Genomic DNA, 19123 nt, shown 5'->3' with positions numbered 1-19123 from the left:
GTCATTTTCGAAAGTGTTTCTCGATACGGAGATGTATGGTGCTACCCCATTGTGAAGTGTTTTTTTTTTTTTGTGTGTCCCCCCTTGCCTGTCCCTCCCCCCTTTGGGTTAGCCACCTAGGGCATGTCCCCCCCCTTGTCAATATTCTTGAGAGGGAATTTTATAAAGGAAGTGAAGAGACATCTGCAGATGGGGCACTTCTCCTGGCGCAATGATTTCATACAGTCGTAGCAAAAGGATGAGTGTCTACACGGCATCAACAAGGTGTCCTTGTACGAGGTCATGCAGATCAGGCACTCCTTATCGTGTTCCTCATGTCCATATATATCTAGTATGTCCACAAATTGGAAAACTTCATTTTTCTTTTTGCTTTTATGTGCCGCCGTGTTCGTTCCACCTTCGCTAAACACGCAGATGTCTTTGATAATGGATGGCATATATTTGTCCTTAATTTTTTTGAAGTCCACCAGGACTACTAGCGTGCTGGCACGGGTTCCACTTGCACGGGTTCCGCTGGCATGCGTTCCGTTGACATGCGTTCCGTTGGTATGGCTTCCACTAGCATGCGTTCCGCTGGCTCTGTTTTTCCCTACCCCTTTGGCGGGGGAGACGGTCGTGGCGACGCTTAGCCCGCCCCCGAAGGAGTTGGCATAGATGGAAGACGTGGACATCAAATCCACCGGGGGGGCGTCATTTATGAGAATCGTGAGGGGGATCCTTATCTGCTCATCACTCATATGACTATGTAACACCTTTTCGTCCAAGGGCTGTTGTTGGTCGTACTTGTTCTTTTTTAGTTTCTCCTTCAGATCATCCATGTAGCCATTTTTCTCGACTTCTATTTGACTTAAAACATCAGCCACACAAAAGCTTTCATCACAAGGCATCGTGTAGGTGATATTTTCCCTACACGTGAAGAAGGAGCTAGGGGTCTTGTGCAAGCATGAGGTGAAGTTAATGAAGGAGGTACTCTGTTGTGGAGATAAATGATCACGATTATGGTGGCGATGGTCATAAAAGTTATCTCCTCCAACTTCTCCCCCTCCCAGATCTTCCTCTCCCGAGTAGAGACTACCCTTATGTTTATCGAGCAGGTAAGTCATCGCATCGGAAGGTGGCTTCGACTGTAACGATCTGCCAAACCCTTCCTTAAAAAAGGTTTTAAAATTATCGATACAAATAACAGTGCTTCTTCCATTGGCAGTCTTTCTTCGCGCTTCGGTTTTTTCGTGTATCACTTGGTTAATTTCATTAAGGAGAACACCCCAATAGAGAGTAACACAGACTGGATTTTTGGAAGAGAAGGTGAAGGTGACACCATATTTGTACAAGTCAGTCGTGTCACTTGCACTCGAGCTCTGGTAATTCTTCACCAGCTGGATGTTGTCATGGATACATATGTCTAGGTATATCTTGTCCACATTCTTGGGTGTTATTTTTTTTTTAATTCGGATGATATCGTTCACGTGGCTCCTGCAAAGCATTTTTATTTCGTCGATGTAGCGGGACATGTTCTGCATGTAGATGGCCTGCGGGGGGGAGCGGCGGTGAGGCGGAGCGGCGGTGAGGAGGGGTGGCGGTGAGGAGGAGGGGCAGCGGTAAGTGGGGGTGATTGGCGGTGAGGAGGGGCAGCGTCCTTGTGGAAACCGCGTTACGTAGCCGCGTTACGCAGCCGCGTTGCGTAGCCGTGCGGCCTGGCGCGCTTACCTTCCGGTCCTTCAAGTACTTCATGATATTGTACGAGGTGTAGTACCTCGATATGATAGACAGGGACCACAAGAAAATGACAAAAAATATAATGAAGCATAACGTGTTCAGGAAGCTTGACATATTAAAAATGCACAAAATATCCTCCTCCTTGCAGTTATTAGACATGACAATATTTTTGTACATGTCCAGGTCGTACTCGTCGATGATATTCATGGTGAGGGATGTGGGGGGGAGACAAGCTAAGCGAGGTTGGAGCGGTGGGGGTGGCCACCACGGTTTGTCAGATTGCCTTGGTTGGAGCAGCTTGCACGGCTTGCGCGGCTGTTGCTGGTGGTCTGGCGGTGCCACTTCTGCCGCTTCCACTCCTGCTCGGGGCGGCGGACGGAGCTTCTCGCCTCCCCCGTTGCTCCAAATCGCATGGTGGCGAGAACTCCTCCCCCCCTCTCCTTACTCCGCTACACAAGGGGGTCGTCGTTATATTATATTCCTCAACCAGCAGCCGACCGCAACGCGGGCTCCCCGTTGCTGCGCCGCCAACTGAAGCCACCTACTGGTGAAGCGCGACGAATCGCAACTCATCGCAACTCATCGCAACTCATCGCAACGCATCGCATCGCAAGTGTTCCTCCGGGCTATTCTCTTCACACAGCTAGGAAAAAAAAAAAAAAAAAAAAAAATCTGCACAAGTCATAATGTTTTTTTTTTTTTTTTTTTCTTCACCTAAGGGGAGGTTTTTTTATCAGTTGCGTCCGTAGCCAAAAATCACTGCAACTGACGCGAAAAGTTTGATAAAAAAAAAAAAAAAAAAAATGAGAATCTCCACACTTTGACGCTTCAGAGAAACTATCATCGGCGCATCCACGCGATGCGCAGGTTGGAGTGGGAGGGCGGCGTTTTTTCTTTTTTTTCTTTTTGCCTCCGCTGGCAGTTCCGCAGGCAATTCATTCTGCTTGCGTTTTTTTGCGCGGTCCTTTTTGCAGCTCCTATTGGCGCTTTTTTGCGGTCCCTTTCGCCGCTCTCTTTGCTGTTCTCTTCGCCGCCCTCTTCGCCGCCGCTTGCCCACTTCCTATCACCCACTTGGCACTCGCTACATTTTGCATCCCCGTCGGCGACAAAGCGCAGAAGGAACATTCAGCGTAGGGGCTGCGTGCCGACGACCGCGCAAAAATCGCGAAAGGAGGGGGTAACAGCAGGAAGAGCTATTTTTTTTTTGCGAAAGATGGGCAAAAAATGAATTAAAAGGAACGTACACAAGGGTTACATATCACGGGCCGAGTTTCGTTTCGTTGCGCTTTATTTTGCTTTGTTTCGTTTCGGTTCGTTTCGGTCTGTTTCTTTTTTTTCTTTTTTTTCCGCGACAAACGCAGAGGGGGCGAAGAAATGACGATCACAGCGGCCAGCACATCCCCTGGGGGAAAGGAAGCCCCGCGGATCTGTCAGCATTCCTCCCCACGCACACACCTATACACCGTTACAGTACCACACAGACGCGATGAATAAATGCAATCAGGATGCTTCGACTAAGTGATTTTTTTTTTAACCCCTCTCTTCCATGTAGAGTGTTAAGTTAAAAATGTGAAATATGAAGACGGTGTTTATTTGGGGCGCTATGTGTGTACTTTTTTTTTTCCCTTCACATTTGAAGCAGGTCGAAGCGGGTTGAAGTAGATCGAAGCAGGTTGAAGCAGATCGAAGCAGATGGACGCAGATTCGACGCAACGCACTCTCCGTAGCATGAGCGCAAAAGTATGTACTTTTTCTTTGTGTCGCTTCACCGCTTTACATCCGTTTCCTTCATCGCCATTTGTTTGGCTTCCTAGAATGACGACCAAAACTTTGGCAGCGATCGCCCGGGGGCCAATGTGGGTGCCAAGCTCTGTTCGAAGATGACGTGTGTGTGCGTCAGTGTGTCAGTCTTTCTGCCTGTCTGTCAGTCTGCCTGTCCTTCCGCCAGCCCTCCTGCCTGCCTTCTGCCTGCTGTCTGTGTGTCACTTGTTTAGGACTCCCGGGGGAGAGGGGCTCCTGCTCCCCCGTTCGGTCGGTTAAAAGGTTGCCCCCCCAAAGGGGTACACGTGTTGTGTGTAGGTAAATAAAAGGGCACATAAGCCCAGTCCATGTGTGCACATCGTTGTGATTACTTTAAAAAGGGCGAAGGGGGGTCCTCGTCGACATGCACAAGCACAGGGGGAGCTAATCAGCAGTGCGGTACCCCCCTCAGCAGTACACCCGCGTAGGGACAAGCGTGTGCGGAGAAGCGTGTACCAACGACGGTGTGGGAGGGCCCCCTACTGATTCAACTGCTCCACCGACTCCACGGCCAAACGCATGGCTTCGTTTAACGTCTCAGAATCAACACTCTGATATTCATACGACGAGTCTTTGCAAATCCAAGAAAAATTAACCAGGTGAGGTAAGTTATTCTTATTCATATGATCGTCACTTGTTAAGATTATTTTGTATATATCCACGAGGGCTTCCTTTACATCAATTTCTTTGTAGTTTTTCTTTTCGATTTCTGTTTTAAATATCTCCTTGTTTTTACCAATAACTACTCCTGCGTATTTGTAGCAAGCTCCGTTAGGCTCTACACAGTAAATTTCACCTACAGGGGGTGAAAAGAGGTGTAAGGGAGGGTGTATGCGCGAGCTCCATGTGCATGTCCTCTGTGTGGAAGTAGCCCCTTCGTGAGGCGGCTCTCCAAACGTAGAGATAGCCAAACACACGTCGCACGTCGCACGCTGCTGCTCTACCGCACCGCGCGTACCTTTCTCCTTCTCGTCGAATGACGCCAGTATGATGGAAGATGCAAAGGGTCTCAAGTGCCAGTACAACGTAAACGAGTGAATATAAAGAGAAACACGATTCGCTAAAATGTGCAAAGGGATATTAGTATGAAAATTAAGGTAATAACTGTTCGCTTCATACTTAGCCCTGTCAATAATATTTCTTGCGTCTCCATCCAATCCTGCATACGTCACAATTACGTTATTATTAACATGGTAGATTCTATTGTAGCTATTCTGCTTTATCATTTTATTCTTCAGTATATTTGAATTGACGCAACAGGTGAGTAATCCATCTCGACACTCCAGACTCAGGGCTGTGTTGTTATTGTTGATTGCCTTATATATGTATTCTACTTGGTAGAGCCTCCCGTCAGGGGAGAAGGTCGAAACGGATAGGTCGTAGCCTGCACTGAGACCTGCCATTGGTTCGGACTGCTCGGTTGGAGGGGGGGCTTCTCAAACGAGTGCTCTTTCAACGGGGGGCTCTTTCAACGAGGGGCTTCTCAAACGAGGGGCTTCTCAAACGGGGGGCTCTTTATCTGTTTTCTGAAATGAAAAGGAGAGGAAAGCGGCGAAGGCATGAGAGGGGGCAGGCAGATGAACGAAGCGCCTAACCGGCTAATGCAAGGGCGCATAATTCTGAACGTGTTGCTTCTGAGCGTTTCTAAGTGGCAAAAGGAAATACGAGCATTGAGGGGGCATGCTGTATGGCCTCTCTCCTTTCACTTCTATGACCTTTTGCCTTCCAACTTGCGAAGGGAAAACTCCACGGTGGCTTCTTGTGCGTGTGCTGGGTTGGCAATCTCTCGCGACGGCTCGCTTCTTCGCGAATTCCTCAGTGAGGGGAACAAAAAAGGAATTAAAAAAAAAAAAAACATATGCATATGTATATATATACATATACATGCATTATGAAGCCTATTTTTGTACACCCCCGCACGAGTCGAGAGCAGGCTCATGCACGCCCCTCCCCCGGGGAGTCGCCGTCGCCCGGGAAAAGCGCACCAACACACCACCCCGGGGAAGAACTCCCCCTTAACCGCGGCCAAAATTGGGACGCACGAATTACACGCCAACTTGGAAAAAAAAAATGCGGCGCGATGTTACAGGCACCACGCGAGCTGACTCAGCAATTAGTCCTCCCCCAGCGTTGCCAGCCGCAGCGCCACGAGCTCTACCCTCAAAGTGGGTCTCCAAAGTGGGTCTTCAAAATGGATGATTTCCAAATGGGTATTCAAAATGGATGATTTCCAAATGGGTCTTCAAAATGGATGATGTCCAAATGGGGGGCCTCTTCCCCCAGGGGGTTACCATTTTAAGAGGCGACAAAACGGCAGGGGTGAGAAAAATGGTTCCTTCATTGTATACACACGTGCGCTGTTCTGAGTTGGGTAGACTGGTGATCCCTTCTGCTGCAGAGTGAGAGGGGAGGGAAAGCGGGGGAGGTGCTCAGTTGGACTGCCCACCCTGCGGCAGAAGAAGCCTCCTCAGTTTTGCAACCTCGCTAGATGAGCCGTAGTTCACGCTCTCTGCGCAGGAATGAAACCTCCACGTGTGCATGCAGTTAATTTTTTTTTGTCATTATGGCGGGGATTATGGAGAAGGAAAGAACAAAAAAAAAAGGAACTACCAAAAGGATCCACCAAAAGGATCCACCAAATGGATCCACCAAATGGAACCTCCAAAGGGAACCTCCAAATGGAACCTCCAAATGGAACCTCCAAATCTGAAGCAAAAGGCGAAGGAGCTGAGCTGCACACACGCACGTAATTCCAACGAGGTGAACATGCCCGATCCGAGGGAGACTCCCCAAACGGGGATCATTTCAGTGGGCCCAGTCTCCCCTTATTAAAAAGAAAGTCCACATTCTCTCCCCCCCGTTGTGTAGAAACGGCAACGTTTGCTACTTCTACGCATGGGCCGTCTCTAGTTTGACACCAATGCCCCCACAGCTGCACAGCTGTAAACTTCGTGTGTACGTCTGTGTCAGACTTGGGCAGTGGGACGATCAGAAAAAAAAAAAAAAAAAAAAAAGAACAGACAAACAAACAAACAAACAAACAACGCATGCCCATAAGGGGAACTCCTTCCTTCGTCACTCTGCATTGTCCTCCTTTGCGCGTTCCGTTCTGTCGCTTCTTCTTTTTGTTCTCCCCCCGCATGCGAACACGAGCAATGGTGAGAGAGAGAAGAAAAAAAAAAAAAATGCATGCACCTTGGCTCAAAAAAAAAAAAAAAAAAAAAAAAAAAATTAACAACTCATGCATGGCTGTACAAGCTCTACACTCTTGCCTCCCCAAAAAAAAGAGAAAAAAAGAGTAAAAAATCGAAAGAGCAACACAACAGAACAGTTCCAGTAGGCTTGATAGGCGCCAACGTAATGAGACCACTCGCCTGATTATCTGCTCTCTTGTCTACACGTCTGCTCACGAGGCAGTCGCGCTTGTCCGCCCCCAGTTTGCCTTGCCGCAGCAGGGTCCCCTCTGCCCCAGCGTGAAAGTATAAGCGTCTTTGCGTGCGCATTTGTGTGAGTACGTTTGTCCGAGCACGCTTGTCTGCGTACGTTTGTCCGAGTACATCTTCCTGCGTACGTCTTCCTGCATAATTCTCCCTGCAGACGTCTGCCCCTCCGCTATGAAAATTGCTCCAAACATGTATCAGTCGCCCGGACACAACCATGTCGCGAAGAGTTATGGAATGAAACCTCCTCACCAAACTGCTGTACATGTGCAACGACCCCCTTTTAGCATTGCTTGACCGATTCGCCTCGTCGTATTTGTACGTGTCTGTTTTTTTTTTTTTTCTTCGCTGTTGTGGCTCCCAACCTGGAAAAGCAGACGCACCACTGAAGAACCTCCATTTTTTTGTTGCCCCTTCCCTCGTTCGGGATAGCCCCCCCCTTGCGCGGATGAAACACTCATGCAGGCGCATCACAATCCCTTCCATGAATCAGTTCGTGTTGCACCCCGATGAAACTTCTCACGTGTGCCCTGTGGTGGCTCGCGCTGTTGGGCGAGGGGTTACTCACGCAGGCGAAGCACTTGTCAAAGTTCGCACCATCACTAAAGGAAGAAGGAGAGCTATTCGTAGAAACTCCATACGAATGCGAACATAGTGGGTTTATAAGCCTTCTCAGGGAGAACCCACTCTACTTCTGCTTCTTCGTGGGGGAAGGAGATTCCTACGGTTTAGTGCTTCGGACTTACAACGCAGAAGACCTGAAATGGGAACCTGCAACAGAGGTCCTACTGACAAAGCAAAAAATAAACATGTATACCTTTATTGATGATTATATCTCCGAGAAACTCGTTCTCATTTATTCGTTCGATGAGAAAATACGAGTAACCGTTTTTAATAACTACAAAGAGCCATCCACTGAAACGTACAAAATAAGTATCAACTATGAGATCGTACAGATGGCGAATGTGACAACTAGAGTGACATACTTGTTTAAAAATAGAAAATCGGTTGCTGTTTGTGGTATGAACAGAAGCAACAACATCCTTTGCTCCTTCTCTTTCGATTACGGACTGACAATGAAGGATGAAAACGCAATCGAGTTTATCCTAAAAAATAAGATCCCCATGGGGAGTTACAAAATGCAGGTGGAGTTTAATCAGGAGTATGTCTACTTCAACCTGTACGATGATGTTATACAAGACAATGATTACGAGTTGAGATGCATCAAAGGGACTGAGAAGGAATACACATGTGATATCCTCACTAAGCCACTTAAAGAAACGGAAAGCATTCAATATAGGGGTGTCTTGCGCAATCGCATGTTTCAGAGTATCGTGTACGAGATGAAGGACCGGTGTTACATCGGTTGGTCGTTCAACTCGGTTAGCATGAACAGCGAGATCGAGATGCCCATTTCGGATTCTCCCTGCTCGCACGTGTCACTCTTTCACCGGGGGACTTCCTTGGTGGTGGCTTACCAGCGGGGCCCCTTCGCCCCCCTGGGCCCCCAGTTGTATCGCATTTTCGAGGTGAGTGCGCGGTCCCACTATTTAGTTAGTGTGCCCTGTCCCACTACTTAGTTAGTGCGCACGGTCCCACTACTTAGTTAGCGCGCCCTGTCCCACTGCTTACCTGTCCCACTATTCGCGTGACATGTTCGCCCCATTTCGCTTCCCCCCCCCCGCAGAACCTGCACGAGAAGGGCGCCGGGTGCGAGTTCCGCGTGGGCGGCAGCCTGTACGTGGCCAGCACCTTCACCAACCTGCAGTGCCACATCGACATGGAAAACATAGACGTGAACCCGGAAAACGAGGATGAAATCAGCTTCAACATTGTGGTGCCAGCACAATACGACATACAGGAATCCACCTGCTTTGTCTCCAACGAGATGTATGATAATGATAAAACAACCTTGTATTATTTAGAGAGAGATCAAGTAGAACAAGAAAATATCTCCATTTTTACTTTTCTATTTTATCGATATATAATAGACCATACCAATGTGAAGGAGAGTACTTGCATATTCTCTCACAAGGAGAAAAAGGAAAAACTGAAAATTTCTCTCACGTTGAAGAGTTCCTACAAGGAGGATACATGTGATATTGCATCAGGAGATTTATGTGATTTCATTATCCAGGGAAGAAGCAAAATAGTGATTCATTTTGATGAAGAAGATTGGGAGATGGATAAAGAATTCGTGAATGCATCCCGAGTGATTTACAACGGGGTCCATATTTCTCTACACAACCTACTTAGCACATCGAACATTAACGAGCTCGTTCAAGTAACCACCAACAAAGTAGTTATTCTTATCCCTAGTACAATCCCCAGCAGTAGAACCGCCCAAATTGTATTTATGAATAGACACGAGGAGGGAAGGACAAAGGTTGCATATCTAAGGGTGCAAAAAAATATGAACCCAATAAAAAAAATTTTGGGAATAAATTTTTCTTCATCTTTTGATATCACCTACAAATATTTTAAGCACTATCAGGAGAATGTGAAATTCTTGCTTAATGAATTTAACGAGACTAACTACATAGGGATGGTGTGTGAAACTCATTTGGAGATTACGGCCCCTCCATGTACTCTAACCCTAGTGGATCACTCCAATAAATCCTTTCATATTCATTCAATCTTCCCCCAAAAGGTCCCCTTCCTGTACAGCTACACAAAGAAGAAGCTACCCTATGAGAATAACCTCTACATAAGTGAAACCAGGTTCGTTGTCTACAGGTATTTCAACTCTATCCTCGAACAGAAAAGTATTAAATATCTCTACTTCAAGTGTGTATGTAATACAAAAAAAAGTGAAGGTACGGACACCTACAACCAAATAGATTTCATTATCACTACGGAAAATATTTCTTCTGAGGTTATTCACTCCCGCAAAGTTATTGAGCTTCCAAAAAATTACAAAAACGACAGTGAGGAGGAAGAGGACATGAACAACAACGCTCAACCAAAGGAGAGTAAGGAACTCCCTAAGTTTAAGCAATCCGATAGGGAACCACCACCAACCAAAAGGGGTGCCTCCTCAAAGCCCTACTCGAAACTCTCCGGCCTTAATGACCCCTCCAGGAAGAATAACTTCTACAGGAGTTGCGCCACCTGTTGGAAGCTCTCCCTGTTCGTCGTCTCCCTGTGCGTCGCCTCCACCCTGGTCTTCTTCCTCCCCTGAGCGGGGGAAGCCCCCCCACACCACCGCCAACAACAGCAACAACAACGGCAGCAACAACAACAGCAACAATAGCAAAAAAAATGGTACCGTGCACTATTTCGTCAGAATTTTTAAGAGTTTTTTTTTTTCACTCCTTGTGTGTACCACTTGTACGTACAACACCTATGGGTGCTTTGTCTCTCCCCACTCCTTCCAGCTTGCTGCAACAAGCTTCGCAGGAAAAAAAAAAAAATTAACAATAAAATAACTGTAACAATAAAATAACTGTAACAATAAAATAACAGTAACAATAACTGTCGCAATAACTGTAGCAATAACTGCAACAATAACTGCAACAATAACTGTGACAGCAAATCTGCGGGAGGGCCCCACGCGCGGGCGTGGTGGGCGTCGCCCTCGCACTTGCACACAAAAAATTTGAAGACTGCCAGAAACGTTCGCACGCACGTAGGGGTGCACACTTGGACATGCATATGGATTTTGGCATATCGACTTGGGCACATGGACTTGGGCACATGGACTTGGGCATATCGACTTGGGCATATCGACTTCGTCATATCGACTTCGTCATATCGACTTCTTCATATCGACTTGCACATCCATGTGGACGATTTTAAAAAAAATGGAATGAACGCATGGGTGGGCAATGGAAGAACGCCCAGCGTGTGTGTGTGTGTGCGTGTGCTTGTGTGCATACTTGCGTGCTTCCGTATTTGCGTGTGTGTGGGGCAATGGCGTCGACACGCGTGGCGCGTGCGTTAGCGGTTCATGCCAAGCCGACCTGCCCTCGACCGTGCACAAGTGGCGTAACGTAAAAAATGGGGCAACACGGCCACCCCAAGGTTGGCATACCTCGCCGCTTGACCGCTTGGCCGCTGCTAAGTTCTCCGCCGCTCCACCGCTTGACCCCCTAGAAGTAGTACGTGCCCGTGCGCTTGTAGTAGCGGAGCAGGCGCTCGTTGAGGTAGAGGTGCACGTCCTCGAACCAGGGGTGCTTGAGCGCGTCGTTCGCCGTGATGCGGTTCTTGTAGTCGTAGCTCAGGAACTGGTCAATCAGATCGATGCCATGCTCACTCAGCAACCTACGACCATAAATATCCGTAAAAATCACTTCCAACATCCTGAGGCGGTCCACCTTAAACTGAGGCAACTCCCCGACGAACTCCTTCTTCAGCAAATTGTCAAAGTCATCATCCGGAATTCCTCGAAAAACCAAAATTTTGAAAAGCACAGACGATTCAAATTTCGAAGTCACCGGCACAAATCCAAGCAAACATTCACACATGGTGATCCCAATGGACCAAATATCTACTGAGTAGTTATACATGGTACTGTTGCAAAGAATTTCTGGTGGCCTATACTGCAGGGTAATAATATTGCAGTCTTTTGTCTCCGCTTTTAAAAAGTGATCGTAGACCCCCAACCCAAAGTCAGCAATTTTTACGATCCATTCCTTTGAATCGTTGAGCCCATCGGAGAGGTACTTGATATTTTTGATGAGAGTATTGGCTGGCTTTATATCCCTATGAATAACAAATTTTTTGTGAAAGTGATTAATTCCTTGCAGCATTTGATAGATAATGACCTTGGTTTGTATCTCCGATAGGGATGGCATGTCCGGATAGAAGGAGCGATTCTCAATTTTTTTCAGTGGCAGATACACATATTTTACATAATTGTGTATGTGGTCATACGACATGTCGATTCGCTCACTTGGCAAATGTTGTGCTGTGCACTGCTTGATGTGCTGAATAAACGAGGCGTGTCTCTTCTTTGCCTTGCTTAAAATGTCATTCAGGCTGCAGTCGCATTTTTCTATGACCAGAAAGAGGTCCCAGTTTTCAATATAGTCGTTGTTCTTATTCTCTATCTTCTTCAGCTTCCTCGAGTGTTTCCTAAACTTCAGTTTGTCTATGCTTTTGTTCGTTTTACTCATCCTGCTCGTCATGTTCGTCCTGCTCGTCATGTTCGCCCTGCTCGTCATGTTCGTCTTGATTTTCTGCAGCTCGGACCGGTGAGCCCCGCCCACCCCGCTCACTCTCGCAGCGGTGGAGGAAGCGCCTGAGGAAGCGGCGGGGTACTTCAAGGTGGCCGTCCTGACCTTCTTCTTCGCGTGCAACACGCCCAGGTCGTTGCTGCGCTCCTTCCGCATATCCTTCCGCACGTTCGTCGACCCGTACGCGCCGCCTGCGCCGCCGCCTACGCCTACGCCACCGCATCCGCCTCCGCTTATCGTGCTGCCACCTCCCATCGTGCTGCCGCCCCCAACCGTGCTGCCACCCCCAATCGTGCCGCTACCCCCCTCCGTGTGGTAGCTCCGCAAACTTTTGACCGTCCTGTTGAGGTGACCCCCCAACTTGGGATCCGCGTTCAGGCTCTCCTCCTTATCAATGTTGTACATAACCAGATCCTTCTCCAAATCCTCAATCGTTATGCAGCTCTTCGAAATTAAATTTTTATACTTGTTGTTCCTCTCGATGGTGTCACGAGACGGGGAATACTGATTCCGCTCCACTTTCCGATGCCTCTGAAAACTGAAGTCGTACTCAGCCGACACCGTCTCATTCCGCGTTTTCTGGTTTCGATGAGTCTTCACCTTACTCTTCCGATACGTGTGCACACGAAAGCTATCCAACAGGCACACTACATTGGGGTGGAACAAAATCCGCATGATGTTGAACTCGTTAATGGCAAACTCCTCAGAGCCAAACTTGTATTTGAAGTTGGGCCAGAAGTAACGTAAGACCTTCACAGCAAAGTGCAAATAGGAATCCTCCAAGGATTCCGCCTTGAACACTTTGCCATAAACTCCTTCGCCTAATTTCTTCACGATTTTATACTTCCTCATGAAATCTCGAGGAAATAAATTTAAAAGCTTGTCCACTTTGATCTCAGAATTTTTGTGATTAAAAGAGATGTGGGAGAATATCTTTTCATTTTCAAGCATCTCTCTCTCGTAGAGCGACTGCTTATCGTAGAGGAAGCCATCGATCAGGTCAAGGCGGAAATTCTTTAGCTTTTCATCCGTAACGTAGTCCTTCAGTAGTTGGTCCTCCTCAATAATCTCGTTGTCCTTACTGAACAGGTCATCAATAGTGCACGTTTGATTGTCGGGAAACGGGATCAACTCTTTCAGTTTCTCCACTTCTGTGCTCTCCAACTCTATAGATGCATTCCAGTACTTACTAAAAAACTCCTTTCGACTAAGCAGCCAAAAATTTTTTATGTATTTCTTTATGATGATTTCCTTCGTGTCTACATCTTTACTTACCACAATTTTTTCTCTCTTGTTTATGAGCAAATCTTGATGATGAAGAAGAAGGTCCGACATGCTGTCCCGTTCCTTTTTCTCCATTTTTTTCCCATCTTGAAATCTGTTCTTCCCTAGGAGGCTGTTATATAAAGACATGCGTGGTCTTTTAAAAAGCTTTTCCCCCTCGAAATGATCATTTCGCATACCTACCATGGAGCTATCATCCAGTCTGTACTTTAGAAAATCCTCCTTCGTCTTACACACACCTCCTTCTCTCCTTTTCCTAGAAATAAATTCTTCTAAATTTGATTTATCCTCGTACATGTTACATATGTTGTTGATCAGATTATTATTCATACTTCTCTTAAATCTGTACGAGCAATAATTTTCAAAGTTCAATATATTCTTGGAAAATAATTCTTCGTCAGACTTTGTGCTGTTTATCATACTTCTACTCGGGAGTGACCTGCCAAGGAGTTCTCTATGCTTTTCGTTTTCTCGATTAATTGATAGGTTTATCGAATCTAGGTAGTCTTTATTCCGATCCTTGTAACTGTAGAGGTGGTCACCGCTTCGCCTCATGTCGATGCCTCTGTACCCAGTTTCACTGTGCCTTCCTTCGCCATTCACCATGAGGTCGCTTACGCCGACTCCTCCGACTCCTCCGACTCCTCCGACTCCTCCGACTTCTCCGACTCCTCCAACTCCTCCAACTCCTCCGACTTCTCCAACTCCTCCTCCTCGGCTTCTTTCCATGTGCGAAATCGCCTTTCCCCTGAGGCCGTTCAAGCCGCTTCCCAGGCTGGTACTCATGATGAATCCGTTTTCTGCACCGGAGGCACAACATCCCTTTTCGCCCCGATCCGCCAGATCCACGCGCTCCTCCTTACACTTGTATAGCGAATTCCTAGTCAACACGGTAGACGAATCTCCATTCCTGGAGCTGTACAAATCGCTCAACTGCAGGGGGCCCTTCAACATGTTACCGCGCACATCCAACATGTTGCCACTTTTCAAACTCGTATGCAGTCCTTCCCCTCTACCGGTGCTACTCCGCAGACTGCCTTCTTTCAACTGCATGGAGGACCTACCAATAGTGTACTCCTGGTTGCTCGCATACAAATTGTTGTGCTCCGATCCGATGTACAGCTCACTATTCGATGAGTTGTTCGACCTGTAGGAGTCCATGCTGAAATTCTCGGCGTTCATCTGGTTCAACTTGGACTTCTTGTAATTCATCAGGTTGTGCTCGATGTTGTTTTTCATGTTTAGATAATTGGATTGGTTCGCCCCATTCGCGTAGCTGGGGATCGTTTGGCTGGCCGTTTGGTTGGTCATCTGACTGATCGTCTGACTGATCGTCTGACTGACCGTCTGGTTGGCTGCCTGGTTGACCGCCTGGTTGGCCGCCTGATTCGGCGCGTTACTGCTCTCGCTGCAGTCCGCGCAGTTATTGCCTCCATTGCGCGCCTCGCTATCGTTCGCGGCCATCGACTCTCCCCCGCCGGACGCCTTACTGCCATACTTATCGGTCGCACTTTTGTTCTTAAAATAGTTCAAAATTGTGTAATTTGAACTCTTCACATTGTCATTTTTCCCGTCGCCCACGCGGTTCTCCCCGCCGTCATTAGCACTTGCATTGTTGCTTTTAATGGAAGTAACTCTGCTTGCATGGGGGTATTTCTTCTCCTTTTCTATCCCCTTGTATATGGTGTCCTTTTTGCCATTTTCCTTGCTTCTGGTGTTAATTAAGCAGGTGGTTTCCAACTTGTCTTTTGCATTTTTGGAAATCTTTTCATTTTTCACTCTTTTCAAATTCTTCTTAATAGCTTCATCATTCTTCGATTCGTCATTTAGAAAGACGTTTTTTTTTTTATTCATGTTTGTCCTTCTTTTGCTAAGGGCCTTCTTCTCACTGTCACCACTTTTTTCTATCAACACATTATTTTTAACTCGTTTTGACGTAACTCTATCCATCTAGATATTCAGGGTTAGTGCTGAAAAAAGCAAGACGAAAGGGGGAAGCCACTGTTTTTTTTTTTTTTTTTTGTTAAATAAAAATAGCTAGTTATATGACTTGTTCATAATTTTGTTGTATGCACATGCATTTGCGGGGGGGTATTTTTGTGTGTTTTTTTTTTTTTTTTTATAAATAAAATGGCTGTATAGGACAGGTGTTTTCTTTGTTAAGAAAATGATAGTGCAGTCAAAATAGCCAAGAAGTATCTTTTTTTTTTTTTATTTTATTTATTTTTTTTTTCTTTTTGTAGACCTATGTCCCTTTTTCGCCTGAACAGTTCAGGCCTTTTTCACCTGATGTAATGTGTGTGTAAAAAATGCGAATAAATACATTCTTTTTTAACATGCATACTGCAACATTTCTAAGTGTGTAAATGTACACAGTGTGTCACATTTGACGCATTTACAAAACGCGCTTCTTTACATCGCACACGTTGACATACCACTGCGGGGAGGTATGCACAAGCAAGTGTTGCATAAGTATGTAAAGATCCAAGTACGCACGTACTTGTGTAAGTGTGTATGCATACGGTTATATTTCATGCAAGAGAGGATGGGGGGACAATCTGTTGACGCGTTTCGCTTTTAGATTTTCCTCCCTTTTGTTATTCTCCCCACGGAACTTAACCCGGGGCGCAAAGATGTAAATGTATATATATACGTACGTGCTTCACTCAAATGGGCGGCGTAATAATGCCTTTACTCGTGCATGCACGTATGTACTTATGTGCAGATATGTACAGGTTTGTGCTGCCCCCCGTATACCCACTTCGTCTGAGCGTGCTCCAATCGATTGGCGCAGGTGCGTGTGAGCGAAGGCGTACGTTCAGAGGGGGGAAGGGGGAGGCGGGAAATTCATGCAAAGGAAGGAAGGTTGCAAACGCGGGGATGGTAAAGTGTATTTTGTGCGTCAACGCAAGTCTGCTCCCATTTGTACACAGCTTGAATACGTACGTATGTGCGTATGCTTAAATGAGATGCATGAGGGTGAATGCAAAGGGGGGAAACGACAAAATGGATGATCGAATGGATGAGCGAATGGATGATCGAATGGGTGATCGAACGGATGAACAAACGGGTGAACAAATGGGCAAACAAACGGGTGAACAAATGGGCAAACAAACGGGTGAGCAAATGGGAAAACAAACGGGTGAGCAAATGGGCAAACAAACGGGTGAGCAAATGGGAAAACAAACGAACGAAGGCAAGTGGAGAGCGTTCACGAACTTTCTTCTGCTTCGTACACCTGCGCAGTTTCGCTTTGCTTTGATTCGTTTGAGTTGGTTTCAACTCCCGTTCGCTCCTCCCTTGTTCCCACGCGTCACACAGGAGGCAAAAAAAAAAAAAAAAAAAACGAGCGCAACGAAACGGAACGGGACGAAATGAGTGGTGCTGTTTGGATATACACGCACGGCATTCAAGTGCATGGGCATGAGCGTAAACGTAAGCATGTTCGTCTCCGCACGTTTGCATACGGGCATACAGGCATACATCCATACATGCATCCATACATGCATCCATACATGCATACATATATGCATAGATGAATGGTTGGGTGCCTATTTCCGCTTGAGCGTGCATTCCCAAGGCACGCGCAAATGAACACCAAGGCGGTTATTTTACCGCGCGAAGAAGCAGTTCAGCACAGTCAACCCGAAGTAAGCAGGTGCAGGTGCACATAAAAGGATGCATGAACGCACAATCAATTTTGCTGTTCGAATATATCAGCGATGTACACTCTCTCTCATGCGTTGTTCTGGAGTTCGTTGCGTTTGTTTCCGAAGTTTTTGTTTGCCCCAATAGGAAGCTTTATCCTTCCTTTTAGGTTTCCCCTGCTATGCCCAACTTGTCATTTGCTTCTCTCTCCCAGTAGACGTAAAAACGTGGACCATACACTCTGACATAATACATGCGTACACATGTACAGTCTAAATAGTGGTACACCGGGAAGTACTTTCATACATATGAGTGCACACAGCAGGGGTTTTTCCGTTGGGCATACAAGTTCGATATGCTGTTAAATGGAGATGTATGCGTTGTCAACTCATGTGTGTACGTCACGACGTACGTGTTGCATACATACACACATGAGTCGTGGACCATCACTGTGTTAAGTAAACATCGCCAACGAATCGGCTGACTCGCCAAATATGTGTTCACACATTTGACAACCACTCCTCCCCCAACGTATACACTTGGACGAAGTAGTTACGCGAGAGCAGTGAAATTGAAAAGGCACAAATGGGAAAAAAAGGGAAAAAAAAAAAAAAAAAAAAGTTGGAGAAGTAAATTTAAAAATTCGTTTACACTTAATGTGCAAGTATACGAGTTAAAATTCAGTTCGTTCTGTATGCAAACCTTTACGTATGGCAAAACGCATTTCTTTGAATGCCCCCACGTGTTGCAAAATGCATAAGTGGAATTAACGAGCAATAGCTTCACACGAAAAGGAACAAAATGAGAAAAAAAAAAAAATTGGATGGATGGTTGGATGGATGGGTGGGTGAACCATTCCAGAAGAGTGATCACGGCGCATGTGTAATAAAGTGCCACGTGTGTATGCAGCGCGCACATGCGTATGCACATGCACAGGGATGTTTGTATGTTCGCCCGCTCGTCCGTTTGTACTTTTGTGCGCCCTTTGCTTTTGCACGCTCACTTACGCGGGCAGCACTCCCGCGAGCAGCACTCCCGCCCGCATAATCGCTTGAGGCGAAATTTGAACTGCAAACAGAATTCATCACGCATGCGACACGTCCAAAAATGGGTGTTTTATCCGTCCCTTCCCGCGGATGTACAATGTGTGAGTTTGATCTCTCTCCCCAGGAGTGCCATATCCCCCTGTCACCGAACGCGCAGGCAAAAGCCGCTTCCCCCTCTGCTTCTCGCCCCTCCTCACCAATTTGTTTCCCCATCGGGCGCCTCCCCCAAATCTCTCACATTAAGCGGCAGGAACACTGCACAGTTGCAATTTTTTGCCATTCCAAAATGGTTGCAAAAAAAAAGAAAAAAAATGAGCAAAATGAGCAAAATGAACAAAATTAACAAAATGAACAAAATGAGCAAAATGACCAAATGAACAAAATGACCAAATGAACAACAAAATGGTATGCGTGGAGGAAGGCGCATCTCTGCTGACCCCCCCAGCGAGCATAGAAAAATTCTTCTCGCCAAGAGTGAAATGTCTTTTGGCGCTTAGCTGTCCTAGTAACGACTCTATGCCTGCCTTTGAGGCATGTCTCTTCTCCTGTTCATCTTTACAAGTGACTGTCCAATTAGCAAAAGAAGGAGCTTTTCCTCGCGCGAATTCATGGCTGTGTTGTGTATCTTTTTCGATATGTCCCTTTTTTTTTTTTTCGCATTGTGCGATGTGCACCATGTGGTAAGAGTTGACCATCACACAACGTGCACCAAATTGAAAGGAACATATTATTTTACACGAAACAGTTTTTGCTTCGTTAGCACTTCATGAATGGTTGAGCGTTCTTCCCACCATGGGTTCCTCTTTCCTTCTTCGCCGCTTAAACTTGGGGAAGGCAAAGTTCGCAAAAATGTGTCCATAGATAAATGTGCAATTTGTGAACACGTACAGGCATAACCCTCCCTCAAGTATAATCCTCCCACTGCCCAACCCAAAATCACTTCTTACCTGTGGTGACGCTTCTTCACACGTCGCGCAATTTAGTTCCACTTCTCGAGTTCCATGGTGATATT

General features: G+C 46.5%; 4 protein-coding genes across 4 annotated transcripts; 1 reads left to right on the top strand and 3 right to left on the bottom strand.

Annotated features, from left to right (window-relative positions):
* Positions 1–116: 116 nt before the first annotated feature.
* On the bottom strand, positions 117–1923 carry PCYB_083280 (binding protein; the record flags this gene model as incomplete). Its single annotated transcript, XM_004222066.1, has 2 exons — positions 117–1529; positions 1708–1923. The coding sequence occupies 2 exons, from the start codon at positions 1921–1923 to the stop codon at positions 117–119; spliced, it is 1629 nt and encodes a 542-aa protein (XP_004222114.1).
* Positions 1924–3995: 2072 nt separating this feature from the next.
* On the bottom strand, positions 3996–4919 carry PCYB_083270 (20S proteasome alpha subunit G; the record flags this gene model as incomplete). Its single annotated transcript, XM_004222065.1, has 2 exons — positions 3996–4312; positions 4475–4919. 2 exons carry the CDS (start codon positions 4917–4919, stop codon positions 3996–3998), a joined length of 762 nt encoding a protein of 253 aa, XP_004222113.1.
* Positions 4920–7465: 2546 nt separating this feature from the next.
* PCYB_083260 (hypothetical protein) lies at positions 7466–10068 on the top strand (the record flags this gene model as incomplete). The annotated part of the gene is made up of 2 exons (XM_004222064.1): positions 7466–8485; positions 8644–10068. Coding segments are annotated over 2 exons (2445 nt in total), but the record flags the coding sequence as incomplete, so codon positions are not given.
* A 979-nt stretch (positions 10069–11047) lies between these two features.
* On the bottom strand, positions 11048–15367 carry PCYB_083250 (protein kinase domain containing protein; the record flags this gene model as incomplete). The annotated part of the gene is made up of 2 exons (XM_004222063.1): positions 11048–13521; positions 13597–15367. 2 exons carry the CDS (start codon positions 15365–15367, stop codon positions 11048–11050), a joined length of 4245 nt encoding a protein of 1414 aa, XP_004222111.1.
* Between the last annotated feature and the right edge of the window lie 3756 nt (positions 15368–19123).

Source organism: Plasmodium cynomolgi, chromosome 8, assembly GCF_000321355.1.
Source record: "Plasmodium cynomolgi strain B DNA, chromosome 8, whole genome shotgun sequence".
In the NCBI taxonomy this organism is placed as follows: Eukaryota; Apicomplexa; class Aconoidasida; order Haemosporida; family Plasmodiidae; genus Plasmodium; species Plasmodium cynomolgi.
This window is presented reverse-complemented; position numbering and strand designations above follow the sequence as displayed.